Raw genomic sequence first — 25,708 nt, 5'->3', positions numbered from 1 at the left:
AGACTGGATGAGTGGTTTCACGACATTTTTAAGTAGCGTAATACTTCCTCCTAAGTGAACGTCTCACACAGTGAATACATCAACCCTACAAGATTTCTGGGACCACGGGAAAATGGGAACGTGGCCTGGGTACGAGAGGAGACCGAGGGGAACCCACACAGAAGGGTGAGGACCACAGACAGAACAGCAGGCTGCAGAAGGGAGCTACAGGATGGCCCACGGTGGCTTACTGTTATTGTTTGTTTTTGTTTTTAAGGATTTTATATATTTATTTGACAGAGATCACAAGTAGGCAAAGAAGCAGGCAGAGAGAGAGGAGGAAGCAGGCTCCTCGCTGAGCAGAGAACCCAACATGGGGTTCAATCCCAGGACCCTGAGATCGTGACCTGAGCTGAAGGCAGAAGCTAAACCCACTGAGTCACCCAGGTGCCCCTGCTGTTGTTGTTTTTAAGATTTATTTATTTTATTTAGAGACAGAGGGGACAAGTGGGAAGAGGGGGAGAGGGAGAATGCCAAGCAGGGGGGGCGCCTGGGGGGCTCAGTCAGTTAAGCAGCCCACTCTTGATTTTGGCTCAGGTCATGATCTCAGTCATGTGACTAAGCCCCACATAGGGCTTTGCACTCAGCGTGGAGTCTGCTTAAGATTCTCTCTCTCCGGGCGCCTGGGTGGCTCAGGTGGTTAAGCCTCTGCCTTTGGCACAGGTCCCAATCCCAGCGGTCCTGGGATAAGCCCCATGTTGCCCAACGTCACCCCAAGTCGGGCTCTCTGCTCCATGGGGAGCCTGCTTCTTCCTCTGACCCTCCCCCTCTCCTCTATTTGTGCTCTATCTCACTATCTCTGTCACTCAAATAAATAAATGAAATCTTTTTTTTTTTTTTTTAAAGAAAGAAAGAAATACATTTGGGGGGGCATGGTTCAGTCAGTTAAGTATCTGCCTTCCGCTCACGTCCTGATCCCCGGGTCCTGCGATCCAGCCCTAGGGAGAAGCCCAATTCTCCCTCTCCCTCTGCCACACCTCCGGCTCTTGTGTGTGCCCTTGTGTGCTGGTGCTCTCTCTGTCAAAAATAAAATAAAACAAAACAAAATAAAAAGAAATATATTTCGTGCCATGCCCCAGGACCTATAATGCTAACATGCCTCGTGAAACAATGTAGAACTTTCTCTTACTGGATACAATGTACCTGATATCTTCTATTGCATTATATTCTGTTTCATGTTTAATATGCAAGTTAGCCCTCACTAAAGAGAGTCCCAACAGTTTGCAGCTCCGCAGCCTTGGGTGGGGGCGGGGCTCAAACCCGACTGAATACAGTAGGTCTGGCCCTAACTGTGCAAAGGGAAGCAAGTCGACGACCTCCTGCTCTCTGGAAACAGAGCACGGCCGCCCATCTCCGCGGAGCTGACACCACCTCCACGCAGACAGCAACCTGCTGTGCTACATCTCCCTCCTCCTCTCTGGCCTCAGGCCTCCGCCAACAAGCCCACTTGCGTGCTTCGCCACCCACATCGTAACCACTGCCTCGGTGGGCAGGCCCTCGGGCGCGACATGCGAGAGAAGCAGCGTAACACAGGACGGCGCTCAAACCATTTCAGCTTAAGGTCCTTAACCACGTGTGGGATCAAGACCACGGTACACACGAGAACGTATCAAACCCCTCACAGACCAGAACGGGGCACAGAGCAGCAGAACGCAATCATCGGGCTTCCTACAAAGGCTGCACCCTGGTTCAACCTAGGAGAAACAAGCCATGTGAGAGGTCTGGATCGGGTCCCAGCTCTACCACTTGCTGGCCCAGAGTCTCGCCTCTCCACTTAAGGCCTCAGTTTACCCATCTGTGAGACCGCGCTGCACGGTGTCCACGCACTGGAAGGGCTGTCAGGAGTCAGAGTGAACACTCCTGGTGCAGAGCTAGAACAGAGAAAAACACCACTCAGGGCAGGAGGGGCGTGCCAGGAGCTGTTCTAGGGCTTCCACGTGGACGAGTTCATTGACTCCTCACGCTAACTGTACAAGGTAAGGACTAGCACCATGCTCGCCCTTCACGGGGGACAGCTGGGCACAGAGAGGCTGTGTGAATAATCACACAGCCTGCGGATGGTGGAATCCAGACTTTCCCATGTGCGGTCTGACCCCGGACCCCAGAAACTCAGGCTGAAGAGGAGCAGTGGGACAGGCAGACTTATGAAACAGTGAGCTCACTGCTACCATAAGCGCAGCTGTCCAGGGTATTACAGAAGGGACTCCTTTCCCGGGCAACGGGAGGGGAGAGGCTGCATGCAATGCAAGGTCCCTCCCAACTCAGACGGTAGACTAGAGCCCAAAGGAGCACCATTCCCAAAGTCTGCCACACTCTTTCACCCCAATTTGTCTGCATTGCGAGAGCACACACGTGAGCAGGCTGGGGGGAGGAAGGGCTGAGGGAGAAGGAGAAGAGAGAATCCCAAGCAGGCTCCACACTGAGCACAGAGCCCCACACGACTCTGCAGCAATCACGACCTGAACCGAAAGCAAGAGTCAGATGCTCAAACGACGGAGCCCCGCAGGCGCCCCTGTGTTACACCTTTCCACTGTATCCCCTCCTTCCTCTGCCTGGCAAATTCTTCTAGCCTCTCAGGCCCTGGTTTGGTGAAGTCTTTCCCAAACTCCATGCTACTGTTAAAGGCTCCTCTGTGGTCCCTGAAAGTGAAATGGGCTTAGGGTGAAGCAAAGAGCTGCAGGGGTAAAGGGAGGCAAGGACAAAATTCCCGTGTGCAGGAGAAACTGCGAACGGGCCCGGCCGGCTAAAACGCTCCGGGAGCTCAGAGTGGAAAGGTGCACAGACCTAAAGCCTAGCCTACCATTTGATTCTAAAATCAACGGGGAGCCACTGAAGTTTCTACATCACAGGATGAAGCAGTGTGTTGGAAATCAGGGAAAGGTAAAACAAGGCTGTGGCCTTTCCTCTATAGCTCTTCTTCCCCACAAGAAGCCAATACCATCATCCCCGGCACAGCGAAGTACACAGGGTCAAAATAACCCCCAACTCACCCAGAGCCCTTCTCTCCCCCACCGCCTCATCACCATCCATGGCCCTCGCTTGCTGGGCCAGAGCAGAGCAGGCAGCTGGGCAGGGGACTTCACAGCCAAATGGCAGGACGAGACCAGGCGGTGCCCTCTATGTGCCAAGCGATGTGTATAGAACAGGCAACGAGGGCCCAAACCGAATTATTCAGAATTACGGCACGAGAAAGGTTTGGTCCTGACCAGGTGATGCTGCCAAGGCAGGGAATCTTGAAGAACTGAGAGAAACAAGGTCCACACACAGGACAAGGCAGGTGTCCCACTGGCTTGGGCACAGGGCTCAAACAGGGAAACAGAGGCAGAGGAGGTCAGACAGGGAGACAGGCCAGCCCGGGGGTTCTAGGCCCTTCTGAGGAATATGTATTTGACTCTCAGGCAGTGGGGAGTCTCTGCAGGCCCTGAGCTGCAGGCGAGCGATGTCTGCGCCTGCTTCATCCTTACTGCAGACAGGAGTCTCTCACACTGTGTCTTCAAAGGGTGGAGAATTACATCCGCATAATTCTATTTGCATAGTTCTTGGGCTCAGAGCCATTCTAAACCAGATGATTAAAACCTTTGACACAGGGGCGCCTGGGTGGCTCAGTGGTTTAAGCTGCTGCCTTCGGCTCAGGTCATGATCTCAGGGTCCTGGGATCGAGTCCCGCATCGGGCTCTCTGCTCAGCAGGGAGCCTGCTTCCCTCTCACTCTCTCTGTCTGCCTCTCTGTCTACTTGTGATCTCTCTCTGTCAAATAAATAAATAAAATCTTTAAAAAAACCCTTTGACACAATAATGACAAATGGCATTTTTCCTCTAAATTTCCTCTGAACCAAACACTAAGACTCTTTTCTAGTTTTCCCTAAAAACTCTATTTAACTGTTCCCTCAAACATCAAAAAATACCCGACTCCTCCACGGTTACAGACTGGATATAGAGCACAGGGCCAGAGAATGAGGACGAAACGTCTTCAGGCTGCTCACCCAACCTGCAGGCCCTGCGGCTGGCCTGGCACTGGCCCGGCGACACAGCCGCGCGGAGGCAAGAGGGCAAGGGACGGCGACAGTCCTGCCCTCACACTGCGCAGCCCAGTGGGTTTCACAGACGAAGCATCAGAGCCAGCACAGCAAATTAACAGAATAAGACCTAGTTCTCTCAAATTCCCATCTGAGAGCCATCTGCCATCATCCTGTGTTCAGCACCTTTTCCTGCCCAAGACTCTACACGTCTCTGGAGGCATAGCGTACTGAGAGTACAAACACGGAATCGCTAATCTCTGCTGTCAAACAGGGATTTAATTTTAACTCTCCTCCTCACCTGCATAAAGGTCAAGTAGATACTGCTCCCTACGACCAAACCAGAGTCCTTCCCCATGGACCACACCTAGCACAAGGAAGGTATGTCCCGCTATAAAATGATAAAGCTTCAGACTTTGATCTACAATACAGTACAAGTCCAGCAACTTCTTTAGGGTACCACCTCAAGCAACTACGTCATGGGAACGTGAAGGCAAGATGCCCGGGGGGACACGGATGGGAACGCCGATCTGGAGCCCAAGAACCAGCATATGAAACTTGGAAACACTTAGCGTTATGGTAATACTGTATACCAACGGGGACCTGCTCCATCGTGCTGGGTGTCATAAAATGAAAGGAGGGAAAAACACACACCATCGTTTTAGTTGCTACTATGAAGACGTTTTATTATCATCTCCCTTAAACCCTTAAAGTATCACAACACATCATCACAAGCTTATGTTAAAATTAACTAGGACACAAACATCCGCTTACTGACATCCAAGGGCAGACTTGCTTTAGAGCACGGAATCACAACCATGGCTAATGTTTATCTTCTTGGACATTTCCCCGTATAATTACTCCATGCTTACAGATAGGACAACCACTGCGAGTTATTCCCAATGGCTTTTTAAACCCTGGCTAAGCCTTCACGTGGAGAAAGACAGAGCTGCTCTCTTCAGCAACAAGCGCTAACCAGCAGCAAGGGCAAGTCACCAGACTTTAGGACTAGGCCACGCCCCTAACCGTCTCCACACCAGACCTAACAAAGGGGAACAGGCTTCAAGAAAAATACACAATGCTTTTTCTCAAACTGGAATTATTCTTGCTAGGTCTCCCTTAGCATGCAGAGGAAAATTAAAGAATTGAGACCAAAAAAAAAAAAAAAAAAAGAGAGACTAAGGAAAAAGAATCCCAGAGAACCAGGTCCTTAGAGGAGGAAGGCCTGGAGTCAGAGGACTCCACTGGAGTGTCGGCAGCAGAACTCACTTTCCCATCCTACTTGAGTCCCTGAACGCTACAGGGCCTTCAGTCTCGTCCTCGCTGTGGGGCTGGGGTCAGCCACCAGCCTTGCACAGCTGGCCCGAATCACTAGACACTAAGTCTCCGCACACACTGTAGGCAGTGAGGGGAGAGAGCCCTGCAGGTGTGAAGGAAACTCCCAGCATGTAGTTTGTGAGTTCACAGTATGGGTACTTAAGACCCCACGACACAGCTCTAGGTGGCCCCAGGGATTTTTACAGAAGGAAAATACGACCTTGCAACATTTCCCAAGTCACCAGGTCTTACTGCTGGGCTTCTGAGTCCTTAAGGTTTGTTTCTGCCACACGTGTGACTACAATGACTCTGTGTTTCACAGTGGAGAAGGGACAACCACTCAGGTTTTTCTTCCCACGTATCTCTTTAGTCACGGTGGCTCAACGACCTCGGATTTAACGATGTTCAACAGTCCACGGACTAAGGGACTCAGGTTCTCATGGAGCACACACACACACACACTTCACAGTGGGAGGAACCAATGGGCTACTTTCTCACAGAACCCCAGCGAACAGATGACTGTGTCTCAAGCATTGTTCTCTCCGACTCCCAGGCTGCCACACCTCCACGTCGCTGCCCATGGACACAGTAACCTCAGCATAGCCAAACCAAACTCATCTGGTCTCTCCAGATCTTCCCTTCCTAAAAAGGTTTCTATTCTCAAGAAACAGCCCTATCACCTTTCCAGTAATGTTGGAGCCATCCTGAATTCCTTTCCCCTTCTAATTCTCTACCCACACATAGGTCTCAAGGACTGCTTATTTTACTTCCTAAATCGCTCTCAAAATTGTTGGTGCCGGGGCGCCTGGGTGGCTCAGTGGGTTAAGGCCTCTGCCTTCGGCTCAGGTCATGATCCCAGGGTCCTGGGATCCAGCCCCGCATCGGGCTCTCTGCTCGGCGGGGAGCCTGCTTCCCCCTCTCTCTCTCTGCCTACCTCTCTGACTGCTTGTGATCTCTGTCAAATAAAAAAATAAAACCTTAAAAAAAAAAACTGTTGGTGCCATTTTAGCTGCCACCACCCCAGCCCAAGCCACCCAGTCTCTTACCTGAACTGACATAATAGCTTCTTAACTGACCTGCTTAGACCCTGCGAGCCCCTCTCCAACCGGCTCCCTGGAAGGCAGCCACAGCACCATGGATCTGGCTTAAAGCTCCGGTTCCCAAACTCCTAGATGACAGAGGCTGCAAAGGTCTCCCCAGGACCTGACTCCTGCCCACTCCTCCAGCTTCGTTCTCCTCCTTTGCGTTCCGGGATCTAGCTACCTGCGTCACACCACTAACTGGAACCCAGTATCTGTTCTCCTCTTTCTCAGTAATCATGTCCTCGTTCTTCAGCTAAATCCATGGCCATGGAATAAAAGTCGTTCCCTGCCTCCCCTGCAGCTCAGTGGGGCCCTGTCGCTGGGCTTGAGCCAACGGGAGGTGACCTCTGCCCTTAAGAAAGGCAGTGTGGCCCTCTCCTCCCATTTCCTTCTCCTGAGGCTGTAATGCACAAAGCGACAGCTGAAGGAATCATTCCGGTCACCCGGTGCAAGGTGCCTGTGGAGGAGGACAGCACAAGAAGGATGGAGCCAGGTCCCCGGGGAACGACTGAAAGGGCCAAGTCAAACCTGGACCGCCCACCTGGACTTTTTCATAAGAGGCTTGTTCACTATTTCTTCTGAAGATTTTATTGATTTACCTGACAGAGAGAGAGCATAAGTGGGCAGAGGGGCAGGCACAGGAAGAGGGAGAAGCAGGACACTGGGATCATGACCCGAGCTGAAGGCAGTCGCTTAACCAACTGAGCCAGCCAGGCGCCCAGAAGCTGGTTTACTATTTTTTTAATTTTATTTATTTATTTGACAGAGAGAAATAGTGAGAGAGGGAACACAAGCAGGAGGAATGGGAGAGAGAGAAGGAGACTCCTCCGCTGAGCAGGGAGCCCACCGTGGGGCTGCATCCCAGGACCCTGGGATCACGACCCGAGCTGAAGGCAGGCGCCCAAGCTTGTTTACCATTTAAACCACTGATGCACTGACCTTTCTGTCCCTTGCAGCAGTTTTGTCTAAGCCTAATACATCACACCTTTCTTCCAGATTCTCCACTCTCTGGACTTGGACGTGTGCGTGGGATTTTCTCTCCCTGCTAACCCTCCGCTCCTCCCGTGTTATCTATCACCCTTCGGATCTGAGCTGAAATGCGACTTTCCGGGTAAATCTCCCTTGACTTCCTAGGTGAGGTTAAATACTCTTGGTATATTTTTCCTTACACTTTCCTTTGGCTGATACTCACTACGCCTATAACTGCTGGGTTCGCGTGAGTCCCCTTCAGTACAACACACTGAAGAGTGTTTAAGAGCAAGACTCTGCTTTGTCCACTGTCATCCAAGTGCCCGGTACTCAGTGTATGCCCAACAAAGATTTGCTCAGTGAATAATATCAGAGCCCCTGCGTGATTTCTGGACTACACCTTAAGGACTTCTTGGCCTTGGGCGCCTGGGTGGCTCAGTCGGTTAAGCGTCTGACTCTGGCTCAAATCATGATCTCAGGGTCCCAGGATGGAGTCCTGCATAGGTCTCCCTGCTCTGAGGGGAGTCTGCTTCTCCCTCTGCCCCTCCCCTCTGCTTGTGCTCTCTCACTCTCCCTCTCTCTCTAAGTGAATAAATAAAACACTGTCAAAACGGACTCTTGGCCTCACATTATGGGATTCCTATCAACTCTGCTTGTAGCTCTATTTCTGTCAGACATTTCCCATGTAAATACTGTTTCCTTCCATTGCCTTCTGGACAATTCTGAAATGTGCCAACTCCTTCAACACATCTACACAGCACTTCCCAAAACAACTTCATTTTCTCTCAGTACAGTTAGAGCTAGAGACGAAAGTATTACACGGACTCTTGGAATTAAGAAACAATACATAGGGACATCTGGGTGGTTCAGTTGGTTAAGCGGCTGCCTTCGGCTCAGGTCATGATCCCAGAGTCCTGGGATCGAGTCCCGCATCCGGCTCCTTGCTCGGCAGGGAGGCTGCTTCTCCCTCTGCCTCTGCCTGCCATTCTGTCTCTGCTCACTCTCTCTGACATAAATAAATAAAATCTTAAAAAAAAAAAAGAAAAAATACATATGGAGACCCTTCACTAATGAGTATGACCCCATTTTCAAGAACTGGGATGTCTTACAGATATCTTTTTAAAGAAAATATAAGAAACATACAAACTCTATTACTTAAATTCTGACTATATACAGGAAAACGTTCTTAAAATATTTTAAAAGCCTCGGTTTGTGAAGCGCACATCACTTTCTAATGGCATTACAAGCACCTGTCAGTTCACCCTTCACGGGCGCTGAAGATTCTACGTGGCTTACTCACTTCCACAAATTAAGCATCTATTTGCTCTAACACTCTGGAGTTAAAGAAATGGGTTTCCAAGAAGGAGGCGGTGGGATCTAAGACAAAGAAGCAAACAAATCAAGAGAGCTGAGTGCTAAGTCTCGGGCTGCCAACGAGTCAGTGGGAGACCCTGGAGCAGCTCTCTTTTTACTGTAAAATGAAACAGTACAAATAATTCCTAACATCCCTTCTGAGAAAAGAATATTTTGTTTCCGTATCAATTTGCTGCTCATGATGCAACAGAGATGATGTTGGTGACTATGCCCAAAACTCTGTCATTACAAGTCCTGGCAGGAAGCGTGACACCCGCCCGTCAGCTTCAGGTTACCTGGAGGTTTCAATGAGTCTAAAACGGGGCTCCCGGACTACCCAAAACAAGTGTGCATTTTGGAACTGGTAGTTTCAGAAGGCGAGCTCTCCAGGCCCTGTCGTCCTGCTCCCACACTCGCTGGGCGCCCACGCCGGATTCTGAGGGCGCTCTGGAAAATCCCCCGGCCGGTGCAACACAGTGGCTTTCACCGCCACTCCCTCGATCCCCAGGCCTCCGTCCCGGAGCCCGATAAGAAGACCCCGCAGGCGGTCGGGCAGCAGCACAAACGTCAGCACTGCAACGCCCTGCGAAGACACCTGGGCTTGTCCAGTTCCTCAAACCAAGGACGGCCCCGTCTAGGCTTTCCGCACCGCTGGGAGAGCGTAGAGACTCGCAGCCGTGTCCCGCGAGTAGAGGACGCCAGCGCAGCAAGCTCCGGTCCTCGGAGCCCGCGGACCCCACGGGGTCCCGCCCGGCCCGTAGAGAGCCACCGCCCCGCCCCCCGCCCCGCCGTCGCCGGCCGGTCCTCACCTCCTCGAACTGCTCGCCAGAGCAGCCTGCGCCGCGAGCCTCCAGCAGCTCCCGGAACTGCTCCAGGGTGACGGACTCCTCGCCGCGGCCCAGCCGCTCCTCCAGCCAGCGCAGCAGCGCGCCGTGATGCCTGGACACCAGAGACTCGCAGGGCGGCGCGGGCCGCAGCGCCGCCGCCGCCTCTCGCAGTCGGGCCGGCTCCAGCAGCGCCGCGGCGGGCGGCAGCGCCGGAGCCGCGGAGCCCGAGCCGGCGACCGTGCCCGACTCGGCCGCCCAGCTCTGGTGCGGGCCCCAGCCCTCGCCCCCGGCGGCAGCCGCTTCGTCTTCACTGCTGTGACTCGGAGCGTTCCCCATGGAGTCTCCGTGTCGGGCGTCCGGCTATGCCGCCGCCGCCGCCTCCCCGCCTCGACCTGTCAACCTCCGGCGGCACCCGGCGGGCGGGGACGGGGAGGGGACGACGGCGGCGGCGACTTCCGGCTTCCTCTCCGTCAAGCGAGGACTGCCGTCGCAAAGGCGCCGTCAGGCGGACTCAGGCAGATGCCGTAAGACAGCGAGGGAGGAGGGCTGCGGCGGCGGGTGGGACCCCGAGTTCCCAGAGGGCCAGTCGGTCCTAACGTCTACGTCATCCCGCCGCCTTCTGTGCCGCCATCTCTTTTGGGGGCGGGAACCGGCGAGGCCGGGCCTTCGCCGGTCGCAGACTCCGTCTCTCTCCACGTTCACTCCCTACGCTGAAAAAAAAGTGAAGCCAGGGAGTGGAGCCGGAGAGTGGTCTTTCTCCCAAGCCGGTGTCCCTTCAGTCCCCCGTTGTCCCCTGGGGCGCGCGGGCGGGGGCGCGAGGCCGTCGCGTCGGTGACGTAGGCCGGGGACGTCACGCCTGCGTCGCCGCCATCTTGGCCGTGGCGGGCGTGGAGGCCGCTGCCGTGCCAATGCTGCGGCGCGGCGGGCGTGGGCTCTTGCTGGGCCTGGCTGCGGCGGCGGCGGCGGCGGCGGCAGCACGGTGGCTGTGCTGGTGGAGCGGCCGCGCGGGCCTTCGCCTCTTCGTCCCCGAGGAGCTGGCCCGCTACCGCGGCGGCCCCGGGGACCCGGGCCTCTACCTGGCGTTGCTGGGCCGTGTCTACGACGTGTCCTCCGGCCGGAGGCACTACGAGCCTGGGGCCCACTATAGCGGCTTTGCAGGTACCAGCGGCCGGCCCTCGGGCTGACGGGCGCCCCGCTCCGCGGCTCGGGCCCTCCGGGGTCTCTCGCCAGCCCGGCGCGCCCCGCCCTGCCTTTTCCGAGCGCCCTCCGCGACGTCGGCTGGAGAGACGGGCCTCCCGCCTGCCGCTGGGGCCGCGCCGCGGGGCTCGGGCGCCGCCGGGAAGGACGCCGCGTCCCCGCCCTCCGAGGCCCGCTCCCGACCCTAGTCGTCTCTTGAGGATGTGCCTGTCCCAAGTCACCTTCCTTTAGCGCTCCCCAGGTCTCCCCAAAAACGCTGCCCTGAGTGGGACTCGTCCTTGCTTTAGGACGGACGCTCTCGTGTCCGCTGGCGATGCTGAGGCCGGAGCCAGAGGGGCTGGTCGCCCTTGCAGACGCTCAGATCTGGGAAGCTGCGCGCGTGGCAGGCCCCGGGGGCTGGTCGGTGGAAGGTCTCCTGTCCGTGTCCTCCGGCCGCGGGCGTCGGAGCTGATAAGCTGACAGGCTCTGGACCAGGACCACCAGCCGGGGAGGGGGTTGAAAAGGAACATACAGGTGTGGCGGCTGGTGTTGGGACGCTACCTCTGTCCCCTAAGTACGAGGCACTACCCGGCTCCAGGGAGAACTTGGACAGAGAAGGAATTCGGGTCAGCCCACGTTGCCAGGCTCCTCAAACGGCCCAGCAAGGAAGGAACTGACCCGAGCGGCACAGTGATCTAGCCAGGAGCTGGGCCTAGGGTCAGGGCTCGCTCCCCTACGGGCTGAAGGCAGTCTGTGGGGCCCCGCACAACCCGGTCAGGGCTAGTTGCAGCTGCGTGGCAGGGTGCACAAGCGGGAGTGTGAACCCTTTCATTCCCGGGGTCGCTGCTGTTTGCGCCACGCTCTAGCGTCTGCCGAGTTCGTCTGTGCCCGTCGTTCACTCAGCATCCACGCCCTGACCCCGCCACCGCCCACCTTGGGCCAGGTGCTGAGGGTCCAGAAGCCCGTGCTCCCACCACCCGCACAGCCCAGCAGGGAGGCAGAGAGGTGCATTCCAGCCGCCAGGGTCGGTATCATTGTCTGTTAAGGTGTAATTCACACAACGTAAAACCCACCTTTTTAAAGCATATAATTCCCTACGTTTCCGTGTAGTCAGAAGGTTGTGCAAACATCAGCCCCATCTAATTCCACGAGTTTCTGTCACTCCTGAAAGAAACCCTGTATCCGTCACCAGTCACTGCCCAGTCCCTCTGCCCCCAGCCCCTGGCAACCGCTGCGGGCTTCCCTCTTCCCGATCTGCGTGTTTGGAGAGCCACACGCATGTCTGGCTTCCTGCGCTTAGTGGCGTTTGCAAAGTTCATCCGGGCTGTATTGTCGCCAGTCAGTCCTGCATTCCACTTTATGGCCAGGTCATGTTCCGTTGTATGCGTATGCCACGTTTTGTATATTTCACCACCATTTGCTGGACCTTTGGGTTGTTTCCATTTTTTGCCTGCTATGAAAACACTGCTGTGAACATCCGTGTGCACATTTCTGTTTGGACGCGTGTTTTCAGTTCTCATGTAGCAACTCTTGTGTTTGGCTTTTTGAGACACTGCGGGATTATTTCCTAAAGTGGCTGTACTCCGCCATCAGTGTAGTAGCGTTCCAGTTTCTCCGCACTCTTGCCGAAGTGGCCGTCTTTTCGATTATATCGTTCAATGGGTTTGGTGTGGTAGCCCACTGCGGTTTTGATTACTTGGTCAATTACTTTGATTACTGATAACTGTGACCTGGAGCATCTTTTGATGTGCTTGTTGACCATTTGTGTGTCTTCCGTGAAGACATGTCTGTTCAAATCCTTTCCCGCTTTTTAATTGGGTTGCCTTTTTATTATTGAGCTGTGAGAGTTCCTTATGTACTTTGGATACTAGACCTTGACCAGATCCGTGGTTTGTCAATATTTTCTCCCCTGCCATAGATTGTCTTTTCACTTTCTTTATAGTGTGCTTTAATGCACAAAATTTAAAAATTTTGGTCAAGTTTTTTTTTTTTTTTCTTTGTTAGCTTGTGGTTTTGGTGCCCTAGCTAAGAAACCATCACCTAACCAAAGGGCACAAACATTTACGCCTGTGTTTTCTTCTAAGAGTTTTACAGGTTGAGCTCATACATTCATGCCATTGATCTGTTCGGAGTTAATTTTAAATATGTTATGAGGTAGCGGTCCATTTTCATTCTCTGCGTGTCGCTATCCAGTTCTCCAAGCACCATTGGTTGGAAACACGATTCTTTCCCCGTTTGAATTACTGAAAGTAATTAGTGAGAATGGACGTACTGAAAACTGACCGTCAGTGCATGGGTTTCATTCAGCCGGGGCTTACTGACAATTACTAAAGAGAAGGCACCGCCAGACACCGGGGAATCAGTCCTGCGTTGGTGTGTTCTCTGCCGTGATAAAACTTGCAGACCAATAGAAAAGGCAGACAGTAGATAGTTACTACATCAACAGTCGATGAATTATTTTTGTGACAGGTGTCACGAGGAAGAAATACTTGTGTTACTGGAGGCCCTAACGTAAGAGTGGAGGAGGGTGAGGAAGAGGAGCACAGCGTGTGGTTAATATTATCACTGACCCATTTTTCCAGCTGTCAGGGAATATCTTTTTTATTAGATATGTAAATCAGAGTAAGCACATTAAAGATTTTCCTAACTGTAGAAAATACATATTTTTTAATGAAAATACAGATTTTAGATACATTTTTTTTCCAGCCCAAAAGAATTGGCTAGCATTTCTGCTGTAATCATTCAGATGACAATGCCTTGGCTGGACCTCACTATAAGCCCTGCGCCGCCACTAGCCACACACACTTCTGTCCAGTGCTTGCTGAGTCACAAAGCCAGTATTAGCTCTTGGATGTTGGCCGTAAATGGCTATCATCATTCTTGGCCCTAGACACCATCTTTTAAGAGTTCTCCTTGCTGCATAGCGTTCAAGGGCCCCATTTCTATAGAACATACTGAGATGCGCAGACATTTTGAAATGGGACAATTTGGAACTTCGGATTGGACTCAGCGCTCCATTCTATCAAGTGACCCTGGGTTTAAGCTCAGTAGGGAAGCTCAAGGCACACCAGATGGCACGTCGACATTTTTCAGGTGACACTCAGTCCCCCTTGACTTGTGGCAAGGCAAGGCTGCCGGCCAGTGCCGTAGGGCCCTGAGTAACCTGCTGAGGGATCTGGACATTATTCCAGCACCAGAGGAAGGCACTGAGGATTTTTCAGCAAGAGAATGACACCAGTTCATGTTTAAAATAGCAGTCTCCGTGTTGTATGGAGAGAGCGTACGGAGAGCCGCTGGGGGTTTACTGTAGTAGTTTGGATGAGGGACAGTGGTGGGCTGGGCCTGCTTCGTGGCAGATGCGGAAAGGCAGACTGATGGCGGCTACTTGGGAAACTGAAGGACTCGGGGACTGCTGGGATTTGAGGGCTAAAGGAGGTGTCCCTGTCGCAGACTGCATTTCTGGACTGAGTATCTGGTTGATAGTTCCTGAGCTATGAAATTCTAGAAGACATGCAGGTTTCCTGGGGCTGGGGTGCTGATGAGTGGAGGGTGGACATTTTGAACTTGTGATGTTTGTGGAACATCTAGGTGTTGTTGACTAGATGATGGGATGTACCACTCTGGAGCTCAGAAGTCTGAGCCGAAGATACCAACCTGGCAACCGCTGGCCTAGAGGTGGTTTTGGAACCACAGGCGATTGTTGGGGGCAGGGGGGTGCAGTTAGAGCAAAGGAGGTGGGCAAGAACCGAGCCCGAAAGCTGGTGGAAGACAAGCCCACGAGGGAGGGGGAGGCCAGGAGGGTCCTGTCGTGGAAGCCGAAGGGCACGATCAGCTGGGCCGAGCGCTGCTGAGAGGACACGACGCTGGGGGTAAGCGCCACAGCGTGTTGCAGATCCAGGAGCATCTGCGCCAGCGAGGGGGGTAGCTGTTTTTGGAGATCAGGAGTACGGGCTCCCACATGTTTCTCAGAAGATGGGTTCTTGAGTTGGTAACGGTGCCTGTGACCAACAAGGTCATCTGTTTGGAAACCTGTCACCTGCAGGCCGAGACGCATCCAGGGCATTTGTGACTGGGGACTACTCCGAAGCGGGCCTGGTGGACGACATAGCTGACTTATCGTTTTCGGAGGTGCTGACCCTTCAAAATTGGCTTTCATTCTATGAGAAGAATTACAAATTCGTTGGTAGGTAATCCCACGGGTCATTTCCACAAATTCCATTCAGCTGTCCCACAGGTTTTTTTTTTTTAGGATTTTATTTATTTGACAGAGAGACACAGCCAGAGAAGGAACACAAGCAGGGGAGTAGGAGAGGAGGAAGCAGGCTTCCCGTGGAGCAGGGAGCCTGATACAGGCTCGATCCCAGGACCCTGGGATTATGACCTGAGCCAAAGGCAGATGTTCAACAACTGAGCCACCCAGGTGCCCCGTTCTGCAGTTTTTTAAAAGACTTAGAGTTCTTTGGAGATTGGACCAAGGTTAAAATCCACACAATACCCATGACATTTTCCTCTTAAACTCTGGTTCTTAGTGTGGCCGTGAGTCTCAGTAGGCAGTGTCCGGGACACTTGTTTCCCTCCCTTGTGATCTTGGGAGAAGATGGCCCGGCCGTTTGCTTTGGCCTCTGTGGCCCCCATGCCGGGGGTTGCCTGCAGCACCTCAGACAACCAGCTCCGGGAGCCTGGCTGGGTCCCAGGCATGGGGCTTCCGCACCCAGTCAGGAAGGCTTGAAGCCTACGCTTGTGGGTGGTTTTGACAAACACTTTTATTTAGCCCTGCCAGGAACCCAGCCTTAAGTCTGTGTCCATCCGGAAGGAGCTGCCTCCCAAGTATTCGTTGAACCAGTTGTGCCCAGCACTACATGGGTCACCAGCAAGGAGCAAGCAAGGACAGAGTCATGTTCAAAACAGATACCTAACAGTGTCCTAAAGACATGTTAGAGTCTAAACACTGGAGTGCTTTGTAAACACTGAAGATTGGGCTGTTGGGCCCTCTTCCCTCTCCGGAGCTCAGGTGGTCGCAGCTGACTTCCTGCGGAACGTCAGTGCCCCTCACCAGCCCCACGGTCTCAGCGGGACATGCGCTTCCTCTGCCCCTAATGCCTCTGACGGCTGCTGTGTCTTGACCACCTGGGTTCCATTTTGGAGAACCTTGGCCTTGGTACAACTACTCTGCTCCATCCACATCCAGCTGCCCAGAACCTGCACGGTCCTCTGTGTGTCCAGTCCCCCAGCGCGCACACTCGGTTGGCTCCTGTCTTCCAGGCCTGCACACCCCCTTCTGTGTTTCCAGCCGGCTGTCCCAGGTCATTCCTGCAGCCACAGCCATGTGTGCGCTGGAGTGACTGGGCACTCTGGAGACCTCCAGGAGGCTGGCTTCTCCCTTTTCCCCGGTAAGTTGCTTGAAATACTACCAGGTTAGTCAGGAAAGGGAGTCCTAACACAAAGAGTAAGAATAGAGCTCTGAGAGTGGGCACAGGCGGCCTGACCAGGCGTGTCATCCTGGCGTTTGGGGAGCTCCGCCGTGGTTGGCCAGGGTTAGCGTGCATGCAGGCGGGCAGTTGGGAGGGCTCCGCACGGGGGTCGGTGTGTATTTGAATGCCTGCCGTGGATAAGTGATGGGGACCGGACCCGGGAGGAGCTGAGTGCGGGTCCTGCAGCTGTTGGCTCGTTCTGCAGGAGGCGGGTGGGGGCAGGATCGCACAGGCCTGGAAGAGCCCCGACAGGGGAGGAGGCTTACTACCCGCGCACGCATGACAGTCAGGGCGGGAGGGCGACTCCGCAGCCAGGACCCAGCCTCAGGCACACGAGAGGCAGATGAGTCTCTGTGTTCTGCATACGGTGTTGGCTGGGAGCCCTCGCCAGCCGTGACCCCATTCTCAGGACACGGCTTCTCTAACTCTTTCTCTGTTACCTCTAGGACTCCTGCCGCTCTGGGGGTCTCATGGCTAAAACCTAGCATGACTGTTTTGTCACCAGGCACACAGAGATCCTCCAGAAGAGGTTTCCGCTAGACCGATTCGGGCTACAGGCTGGGACTAGCGCCCTGATCCCCATGTGGCCTAACAAGCGCGGAACACGAGTGCCCTGCACTGGGCTGTTTTGAGCGCTGGGGCCTCGCTGGGGGTGGGGGATAGACTCTTGAACAAGTAAACCGGCCACACGATTCCAGATAGGGCTGCGTGTAAATAAAATGGACTGAGTAGTGTTGTGGGGGTGCTTTGTGGCCCCTTTAGAGCCGACCCCAGAGAGGCCTGCTGGAGTGGACGGTGGGTGAGCAGAGCGCTAGACGCAAGGAGCTGGTCCCTTGTGTGTCGATGGAACATGTCCCGCGTGCCTCCGGCACTGTGGAGCACCAAGGAAGGAGTCACATGCGGCTCTGCCCCCGGGAAAGTGCCGTCTGCCCGTGGGAAGGGTCGGTGGCCCCCATGTGGGGAGCCCGCGGCTGGAGGCCCACCTCTGCGGGGTCTTGTCAGACATCAAGGGTTCTCAGTCCGGAGCCCGAAACCCTGGGGGCTTGGGCTTCACCGTGGGCGCGAGGTGCTGTGTCCCTCCCTCCGCGACCCTGACCTTGGCTCTCCCGTCCCTGCAGGAAGGGTGACAGGAAGGTTCTACGGAGAGGACGGCCTCCCCACCCCCGCACTGAGCCGCGTGGAGGCCATGATCGCCCAAGGCGCAGAGGCAGGCCAGCGGGCGCTGGAAGAGAAGCAGACATTCCCACCGTGCAACGCCGAGTGGAGCTCTAGCAGGGGCAGCCGGCTCTGGTGCTCCCCGGAGAGGTACATGGAAGTCTGTGCGGCTCGTCCTGTTAGGCTCGGTGACGCCGTAGCCCGGCTGCCCACCCAGGCGGGCTCTTCCAGAGCATAGGTGCTCTGGGGAGCGGGTCTCAACAGTGCCTCCGTGTCTGAGGCTTCTGGGGTCCCTGGCAACCAGGGGAGGTTGGGGGGGGACCCGGGTGTGTTTGTGGTTTGCATGAACTGCCCAGAGACCCGGCCTGGGGATAAGAAGGTCCAGGTAGAGCCACTTTGTCCTGGCGACCCATCCAAGGCCTCTGTCGCTCCTGGTCCACACAAATCGGGGCTGCCTGTGGCACATGGGGACAAGGAGGTGGGGTTGGCTGTGGCTCGATGCCCCGAGCCGTGTTCTAGAAACATGGCAACTGCCGAGTGTCTCTGAGAAGCCCTTTCCCGCAAAGATCGGCAAGCGGAGCCCAGTGGACAGATGCCCCAGGGTTTAGTCCAGGCTTGTTGGGGAGCTGAAGGAGAAAACAGTGTTTTCTGCCTGAATCATCAGGCCCCTAAACTCTGGTGCAGAAGACGGACCCCGGCCCCCTCGCCACAGAGCAAGATTGAAGGGCCTCGAGTGCGAGCCCAGCGCTTCCCGAGAGGGGTCGGGCTGCGCCTCCCTGAGGTGTAAGCTGTGCACATCGGTGCGGAGGCCCCTTGCTCTCCCGGAGGCGGATCCCCTGTGTGACAAGAGCCAACAGCCCTGGCTGCTGGCTCTCCCCAGGCCAGGCCCTGTATCTGTCCCGCTTCCTCCACCGTAGCTCAGGGAGCGGGCCGAAGAGTCGCGAGGAAAGCTGCTCTCTGGTTCTGAAGAGACAGGGCCTGCTCTCCATAGAGGGGCTCAAGGAACCTGGCCTGCCCACCCGAGGGCCTGTCTGCCGGCGTCACTGCCGTCCCTCCAGTGAGCCCACCCTGCCCCTCTGCCTTAGCCCCGTCTGTTGTTTTACTTCCCTGCAGAAGCGACAAAGGAGGCCTGAGTTCAGACAGGAACTGGGTGTGGGGGAGGGTGGGGAGGGAGGGCGAGAGGCAGTAGGGTGCCGCTCACAGGCCAGCGGGGGCGAGCCTTCTCCGCGTGTTAGCCGTGGGCAGCCTGGGAAGGTGCAGGGCAGGGCCGGGAGCACCGGGACAGGGTGGCGGACTCTGCCCATGGCAGGGGACGCTGGAGGAAGTCAGGAAAGCAGGAAGGTCAGGGGATGCACGCCGCAGACCCCCACCTTGGGAACACACCAGGTGGCCTCCCCCGCTCCCCACCCCCAGAGACTCACGAGTTCCTGCTGCTAAGCCATTGTTTTTGTTCTGTCCTCAGCGGAGGCGTGAGCAGAGACTGGGTCGGGGTCCCCCGGAAGCTGTACAAGCCAGGAGCCAAGGAGCCCCACTGTGTGTGTGTGAGAACAACTGGACCCCCCAGCGGCCAGGCACCTGGCCTCCCCGCGCACACAAACCGTGGGGACTTGGACCACCCCGGCCTGGGCGAGTACACGGGCTGCCCACCCCTGGCCGTCAGCTGCTCCTTCCCACCGTGAGCCGGTGCCCCAGATGGCGGGGAGCCACAGAGAACCCTGCCTGGGTCTGAACGCTGACGCTCCCATGGCTGAGGCCAGAGCACGCCAACCTGCTCGTTCCTGGTCAGCCTGCTTGTGACCCGCTCACCACCCTTCAGAACCCTCGGACAGGTGTGCACCCAGATCTGACCCACTCAAAACTAACGGGCCTGCCAGGCCTCCCCCCCGCCCCCAGTCAGGGTCCTGGGGGCACTGGCCAAGGAGGGACAGCATCACTCCCCTGCACCTCAGAGATGGGCAGACGCGTCCAGAGAAGCCCTGGGTCGCCCCGGCTAATCCGAGCCCCGACCTTACCTCCACCCTGAGCGGAGCCACGTCTAGTTGGAGACGTGGGCGAAACGGGGCGGGCCGATCCCAGAGGGGGCAGCAGATCCAGAGGCCCCCAAGCGACAGCCTGAAGAGAGGACGATCTTTGTCTTAAACGTTCAGAATTAGGTGGGGGAAGCCTGCTTTTTGATGAGAAAGTGGCTTTGCACCGTGCCGCCACTCCCCTCTAGGGCTGGCCATCACCCCCACGCCAACCGACCAACCGGAGCTTCTTCCTGGGGACCGCGCCTGCGCCCCCAACCCCTCCCACCTTGCCGCTCTTCCCTCCCAAAGGAAACTCTCCTCCGGCTCTGATGCGCCTCTGGCCACCGCTGAACCCGTGAGCTCCAGCTTGTGCTCGCAGCCCACGCCCCTCGGCCCCCGCCCCGCTGTGTGGCAGCCTGGATTCTGCCCTCCTCACCCCTCAGCCACGCCGGTCCTGGACTGGCCACGCTTGAGGACCTCTGAGAAACCCTCCCTTGGCTCTGGCCTGATCCCCTTCCTCGCCCAGGCGCCCCTCTGGGCCCATGAGCGCACCCCCAGGTCTTCCCACTTCAGCTGCGTTAGGTTGGCGGTTCCCTGGAGCGCTCCCAGGCACCCTGACCCCACGTTTCTAGAATTGGGTCACCTGATGTCTCTGTGGCCATAGACCCCTTGTCACACCACGTGACGACCCCAGCAGCCTCCCCAGCTCCCAGCTGTCCTTTCTTGCCTGGATGCGGCGAGCATCCGTGTCCTCCCTCCCACACTGCCCTCTGCGCTACTGTGAGCAGTTACCCTGGAGGGCCGGGGCGCCCCCCCCCACACCTTCAGTGACCTCCCGCCATGTGCGCACCCTGGCCTGCCAGCTGGGTTTTGTGTCTGTGGCAGCCTTGTTCTGAGATGACATTCTGAGTTTCCTATTGGCCGCTCTCCCTGCACGGGGACCGAGGGCTCCCCAGCCTGGTGTCCTGTACCTCCGGTACCCAGCCCGGGGTAAGTGCACAGATGGGCAGCACCGAGCAGTGGAGCGGAGCCTCGTTTTCCAGGTTCTTGCCCCGACTCAGTGCTGTGTGTGTCCTTCCATACCGCTCTATCCTTTCAGGCACCTGGGTGCCGTGGGGGGGGTGGGGGGGCCGGGAGGCGCACCTCATGGAGGGTAGGTGGGCAGCTGGAGGCCCACTAGAGCCCCAGTGGCCATCCTCGGGATGGGAACAAGGGCCAGTGGGGGCTGGCCCAGAGACGTGCAGACTCTCCCAAAACAAACTGGAAATGGAAACGTGGGGAATGAGACACCCACCCCGCCCGGTCATCCCAGCCGAGTGCGGCTAGGGAGGGCCCCAGGCACCTGCTACCCCAACTGCAGGCGGCTCACTTCCTCTTCGCCACTGCCACGGACTCGACCTTGAAGTGCTCCTGCTCCTCGTGTGGGGCAGCGAGCTGGGCTCACTGCGATGAAGCCTGGTGCTTCCTGGGGCAGCAGCTCTCCTTCCAGAGGTGGCCCCGGGGCAGAGCTTGGTGGAGGAGGCAGGCCCCCAGGGCAGCTCTGGCGGGGAAGACGGCTCCTGAGGGAGATGATCCTGGGCGGGGGCTTCATCTGTCCTTCAACCTGTCTGCCCGCCCTGGGAGGCCGCAGAGCAGAGCTGAGCGGTTCCCCCATGTCTGCGTCCCACCCTCTGGGGCAGGACTGCCCCCCCCCCCCCCAGAGGGAGCCATTCCAGACCGTTGTCCACCCCCAACTTGTTTAGCTCTGGGACCTAGAAGACCCCCAAAATCCGTCGTGCCCCTCAGAGTAAGATGAAGCAAACCCTGAGCCCCCATCAGCTCCCAGTGGAGGGGACCTTGTGTCCTTGCATCAGAGGTGGGCACATCACCCATTTCTGATGACCTCTCTCAGGGGCACTGTGAGCCAGGTAGGACTGTGGTCACCACTGCCACTCCACGGATGCAGGCACTAAGACCCAGAAGTCAGGGAACTTGCCAGTACTGTCCGTGCATCAGGAACAGCAGAACAGAGAGCCAGTGCTCTCCCCACACTGGGCAGCGCCGGGGTCTGTGCCGCCTGGTTCTCGTGGGTTCACACACCTTCCGACTAGCCTTCCCCTCCAGGGCGGCTGTGAGGGTTATGCGGGCTCGTGCCCTGGAGGTACTTGACTGTGCCTGTCAGCCGTGAGAGAAGCCAGCAGAGAATGAGCTCTCCATGGTGGGTCTGACCCCAGGGGAACAGGCTGGAAGATGGAAGACCAGGGAAGAGAACGTGTGAGCCCAGCACTCGCGAGGGCCTGGGGCGCGGCAAGAGTTGCAGGATCCATTCAGGGGCTCCGTGAGCCCCTCAGCTCTGGTCCCCGAACTTCCCCTAGTGTTCTCAGAATCCGCCCGCTAGACCAGGGCCAGCAGAACCCTGCCTGGAAGCATGGCTGCCTGGGCTGACGTCGGCCCTGCGCTTGTCCAGGTGGCTGGCCGCTCAGGCCTAGCACAGCTGCTGTGGGACCACGGCTACCAACATGCTTCTGAAAAGTGCTGGAAATTCCAACCTTCCTAGTGGGTGAGCTACTCAAGAAGTGGGTTCACATGTCAGAAATTAAAAATCCATTTTTAATGCTTATTGGTATTTCCGCATTAAAAAGTGACTACAAATGTCTTGCTGAAGTTTCCATTTTAAATGCACAATTTTACCTCATTTTATTGTAAGGAATGGTTACAGAAAATGTGGTATCTGTATTTGAAAAATACATTCCATGACGCAGACTCCAAGGGAATGCCACTGATCCGCACCTTCCTGGTCCCACCCCAAGGCCGCCATCCGCCACGGAGCACCACCTGTGTGGCAGGAAGCCCAAGGGATCCCCCCAAACGCGGGCCTCCTGCTCCTGCCCCGCGACCACCCTTCCCCCCGCCGTCGCAGAGCTATCACGGCAACAGCCAGCCGCAGGCCTCTGCCACAAGAGGACCAGCTACGAAGCCCAGCGGGTGCCAAGTCGGGTCTCCCCGCTACAAAACCCCGTCTGCCGAGTGCGACAGGTCAGCGTGGGCACGATCTTCCAGAGAACATCTTTAAGGCTGTGTGACGACTTTGGGGGGCTGCTTCAGTGTTCAGTTTGCATCTGGCCAAGCACTGGCTCCTCGTGATCACTGCATTCAATGATAGCACGGCTTCCCGGCCCCCGCCCCCACGGAGGGGCCCGTCATGAGGGGAGCAGTCCTGGTCCCGGAAGACCTTCGGTGCCCGTCGGGACTGCGTCCCACTAACCTGCATGGTACCACTGTCGCCTGGGGGCCCGGAGCGCCCCTCGGGTCTAAGCCTCACGCGGCCCCTCCTGAGGCGCGCCCCCCCACTTTGCGCCTAAGGACCAGGCCGGCGCGGTCCCAGGCGGCGGGCCAGGCGGGGGCGCGTGCACAGCGGTAGCTGACCCGCCGGGCTGCTGGCCTCTACGCAGGCACGGCCACAGTGACTCGAGGATGAGGTAGAGGGCCAGCAGGCGCAGAGACCCCACTGTCAGAGCACGCGCGGCGGGGTGACACCACACAGGCTGCAGACCCCGGACGCAGCACTGGCTTTGCCCCATCGTCCACCCAGACACCACCCCGGATCACCAGAACCGGAAAAGTCCCAAGTGTAGGCACTTAAGTTGGGTGGCCAGTTCCCACGCTGGGGGTCGCAGCCAGTTAGGTGAGGCCGTGGGCGCGCACACGGGCAGAGGCAGAGGTCGCTGTGCAGCAGGCCTGGCGCCGGGCAGGAGGCCAGCCAAGCTGACGCGGCGCAGCAGCACGCAGACGCGCATGCAGGACCTCGGGGCAACCAGCAACTCTCAAGGACTGCAAGTGAGATGCGGCCGCTAGCAGCTGGGCTGCGGGCTGAAGTGACGCGGGCACAGCCCTGCAGTCGTGCAGCGTGGCCAGTGCCAGCAGGGGCGGGGACGCAGGAACCCCACAGGCAGCCACCACGGAACCCGCCGCGTGCAGCCCAGCGAGCACCCCGTGGTCCCGCCACACGTGCAAGGACACAGCAAAGCCATGCGGAACTCCCAAAACGCTCGCCCGCTCCGGGGCCGCCGGCACCTCTGCCATCCCCGGACCGGAACAAAGAGGAGCTGGCCTCGGCATATTTGAGACAGGACTTGAGGACTTAAGTGCAATGAGAGGCAAGACGGCTAAAACTGGTTCACGGCAGGAGCGGGACGTCAGCCCAATCCCTGATGGGCTTCCCATCCTCCACGCTCCATGCTGAATGAGGGAAGAGCGAGCACGAAAGAACCAACTGCCTCGACTCACATCTGAAGCATAATTATCTTACTTTCCAGCTAAAGAACCAGGCTACCTCACGGAAGCCCTACTTCCTCGTGGCCCTGCTCAGCTGACCACGGGCCTCATGTGGGCAAGTGTCTGCCAAGACTAGTTGTTCCTCTGCAGACGTTCTACAGGAAACGCGTCACAGACTTTAGAGGACCAGGGGACTCTTCTGATTCTTTTAAACATTGTGCACAAGCTCATGTTAACATAGAAAGCGTATATATCTCATAAATGACAGAAATATTAAAAAGTAGCACTCTGGCTAATCAGCTTGTTTTACACACACATTTAGGCAACAAACTGTATAATCTACAGCAACAGAGATGACAGACCACCGTCCAAAAAACAAACCAAGAAGAGCAAGCTGTCGCCGAGATATTTAGTCCCTTTACACGTACACCCACACTTCATTAGCGCAAAAACAGTGTAGTGGTTGCTCACGGTCTGAAAAGTCGGCGTTACGACTGAGGCTGCTAAGCTCTGAGAGTAACTCATGGCACACGTGTTCATCTCAGAGTTTCTTCCTTTAAAGCAGTGGTAGAAGTTTCTCTAAATGTGCATTTTTTTCAAAAACTGGCCAAACCTTCAAAAGGAGCTTTTCAGCGCCACAGGGTTAGCAACTAGCAGCGACGAAGGCCCCCAAAGCTCGGGGGCTTCATTCCACGGACGAGCCAGCGTGTTCCAAACCTGCTCGCACCCGCTGGACGGGCTGCTGGGAACTGCAAGCCTCTGTGCCTGCCGGCCTGAGGCCACACAATCCCCCCCAACACCCCACCGCTGGGCCCGGGTGACCCGCTGCCTCCCGGGGGTGCCCGGCAGCCCCGTGTGCGCCGTGGCCCCATCAGGGCCGACCGTCAGAGTCACTAGCGCGTGCGTGTGTGAGTTGGGCTCTGAGTACAGGTGCGGATGTCGAACCCCCCGGAGCAGCTCTACATGACGTGCAACACACAGTGCGTCTCCGCCAGCGCACCTCAATGGCAGAGCGAGGCCTCCGTGCACGAGAGAACCAGACGCTGCACTCCTGAACCCAGGTAAAGCTGTCGGTTAAGGCCACGATTTTTCAGCTCTCATCTCTGAACCCTGTTTAGAAAGATTTTACCTTTTTAAAGGGGCAGCTCACTAAAAATACCAGCTTAGGTTTAAAAAACAAGCTTTGGGGCAAGAGGATCCTATAATCTTTGAGGAAACACTGTGCTGCCACTTACCCAGCGCGAAGGCAGCACTCATCAGGCCGCCAGCCGCCCCCCCCCCCCCCCGAATCGCGGGGCCCCACCCGCCCAGCCACCGGCGCGGGAAGACCACGGGATTGCTCCACACCGACACTAAGCTACCGGGAGGGGAGGGGTTTTCCGAGTGTCCCTGTACGTTGCAAGCAGAATGGGGTCCAACTCTTGTCACAGGTGCCGCTGAGACGACACGGCCTGGTCCACCGAGTCGTCCAGTGGCCTCGATCACAGTCGGACGCACGGACAACCCAGTGGAATCCTTGTAATGGGGTCAATCCCCCCAGGGTCCTTCATCGTTCAGTCTGTTCCGCAGGAAGACGGGACAGCCAGCCCCTGCTCTGGGTGGGTCAGGCTCTTGAGCAGAGCAGCTGCCGGCGAGGCGACCGGGATGTGGCCTGGGGGATCCTTAAGAGACCCCCCCCAGAGTCAGTACATCAAAGCAAATGTTGCAAACCCTCACGGGCTTGTTCAGATCAAACTTTATAATAGGAATCTCCTTGGTCGAGCATTTATGGCAAAGAAGGCGTCCGCAGTGGCGGCTGTGGAAGCAAAGCAAGGGGGCGTGAGGGGGCCTCCAGCGGCCACGGTGGTGCCACCAGCCCCGCACACACATTACAGCACCGGCGGGGAAGGCTCGTCCTCACGGGCCCAGCCCCTCGGCTCTTGGCACAGCCAAGCCCCCACCCTCCTGCGCGCACCAGCCACGGTGGCATCGCCAGCGCGGGGCTGTGGCAAGTCCATGGCTTCTTGCAGAGAAAGGCAGAAGCAGGGAGGGACAGGAGAGC

General features: G+C 56.8%; 3 protein-coding genes across 8 annotated transcripts in view; 1 reads left to right on the top strand and 2 right to left on the bottom strand.

Moving 5' to 3' along the window:
• The window catches only part of ZZEF1 (zinc finger ZZ-type and EF-hand domain containing 1), a 98,510-nt gene extending 88,455 nt beyond the window's left edge, over positions 1-10,055 (bottom strand). For all 3 annotated transcript variants that reach the window (XM_045985522.1, XM_045985523.1, XM_045985524.1), the window contains exon 1: positions 9,585-10,055. In XM_045985522.1, coding sequence (XP_045841478.1) covers positions 9,585-9,938 — 354 coding nt within the window. In that variant the 5' untranslated portion in view covers positions 9,939-10,055. The remainder of the gene's footprint in view (positions 1-9,584) is intronic.
• Positions 10,056-10,350: 295 nt separating this feature from the next.
• On the top strand, positions 10,351-22,048 carry LOC123929630 (neuferricin). Of its 2 annotated transcripts, XM_045985528.1 has the most exons (4): positions 10,351-10,760; positions 14,821-14,961; positions 17,368-17,554; positions 18,867-22,048. In XM_045985528.1, exons 1-4 carry the CDS (start codon positions 10,511-10,513, stop codon positions 19,081-19,083), a joined length of 795 nt encoding a protein of 264 aa, XP_045841484.1. In that variant the 5' UTR covers positions 10,351-10,510; the 3' UTR covers positions 19,084-22,048. The 2 variants fall into 2 exon arrangements, with proteins under 2 accessions (XP_045841484.1, XP_045841485.1); XM_045985529.1 differs by lacking the exon at positions 14,821-14,961.
• ANKFY1 (ankyrin repeat and FYVE domain containing 1) overlaps positions 22,049-25,708 on the bottom strand; it is a 72,760-nt gene continuing 69,100 nt past the window's right edge. For all 3 annotated transcript variants that reach the window (XM_045985525.1, XM_045985526.1, XM_045985527.1), the window contains one exon: positions 22,049-25,462. In XM_045985525.1, the coding sequence (XP_045841481.1) occupies positions 25,330-25,462 (133 nt within the window). In that variant the 3' untranslated portion in view covers positions 22,049-25,329. The remainder of the gene's footprint in view (positions 25,463-25,708) is intronic.

Source organism: Meles meles, chromosome 18 (genome assembly GCF_922984935.1).
Source record: "Meles meles chromosome 18, mMelMel3.1 paternal haplotype, whole genome shotgun sequence".
Taxonomy (NCBI): domain Eukaryota; kingdom Metazoa; phylum Chordata; class Mammalia; order Carnivora; family Mustelidae; genus Meles; species Meles meles.
The sequence above is the reverse complement of the archived record's forward strand: the minus strand, read 5'-3'. Positions and strand labels throughout refer to the sequence as shown.

Coding starts and splice junctions, on each gene's coding strand:
- LOC123929630 (XM_045985528.1), top strand. CDS start 10,511: ATGCTGCGGCGCGGCGGGCGTGGGCTCTTGCTGGGCCTGGCTGCGGCG. Junction 10,761..14,820: donor CCACTATAGCGGCTTTGCAG/GTACCAGCGGCC, acceptor TGTCACCTGCAG/GCCGAGACGCATCCAGGGCA. Junction 17,555..18,866: donor CTCTGGTGCTCCCCGGAGAG/GTACATGGAAGT, acceptor TTCTGTCCTCAG/CGGAGGCGTGAGCAGAGACT.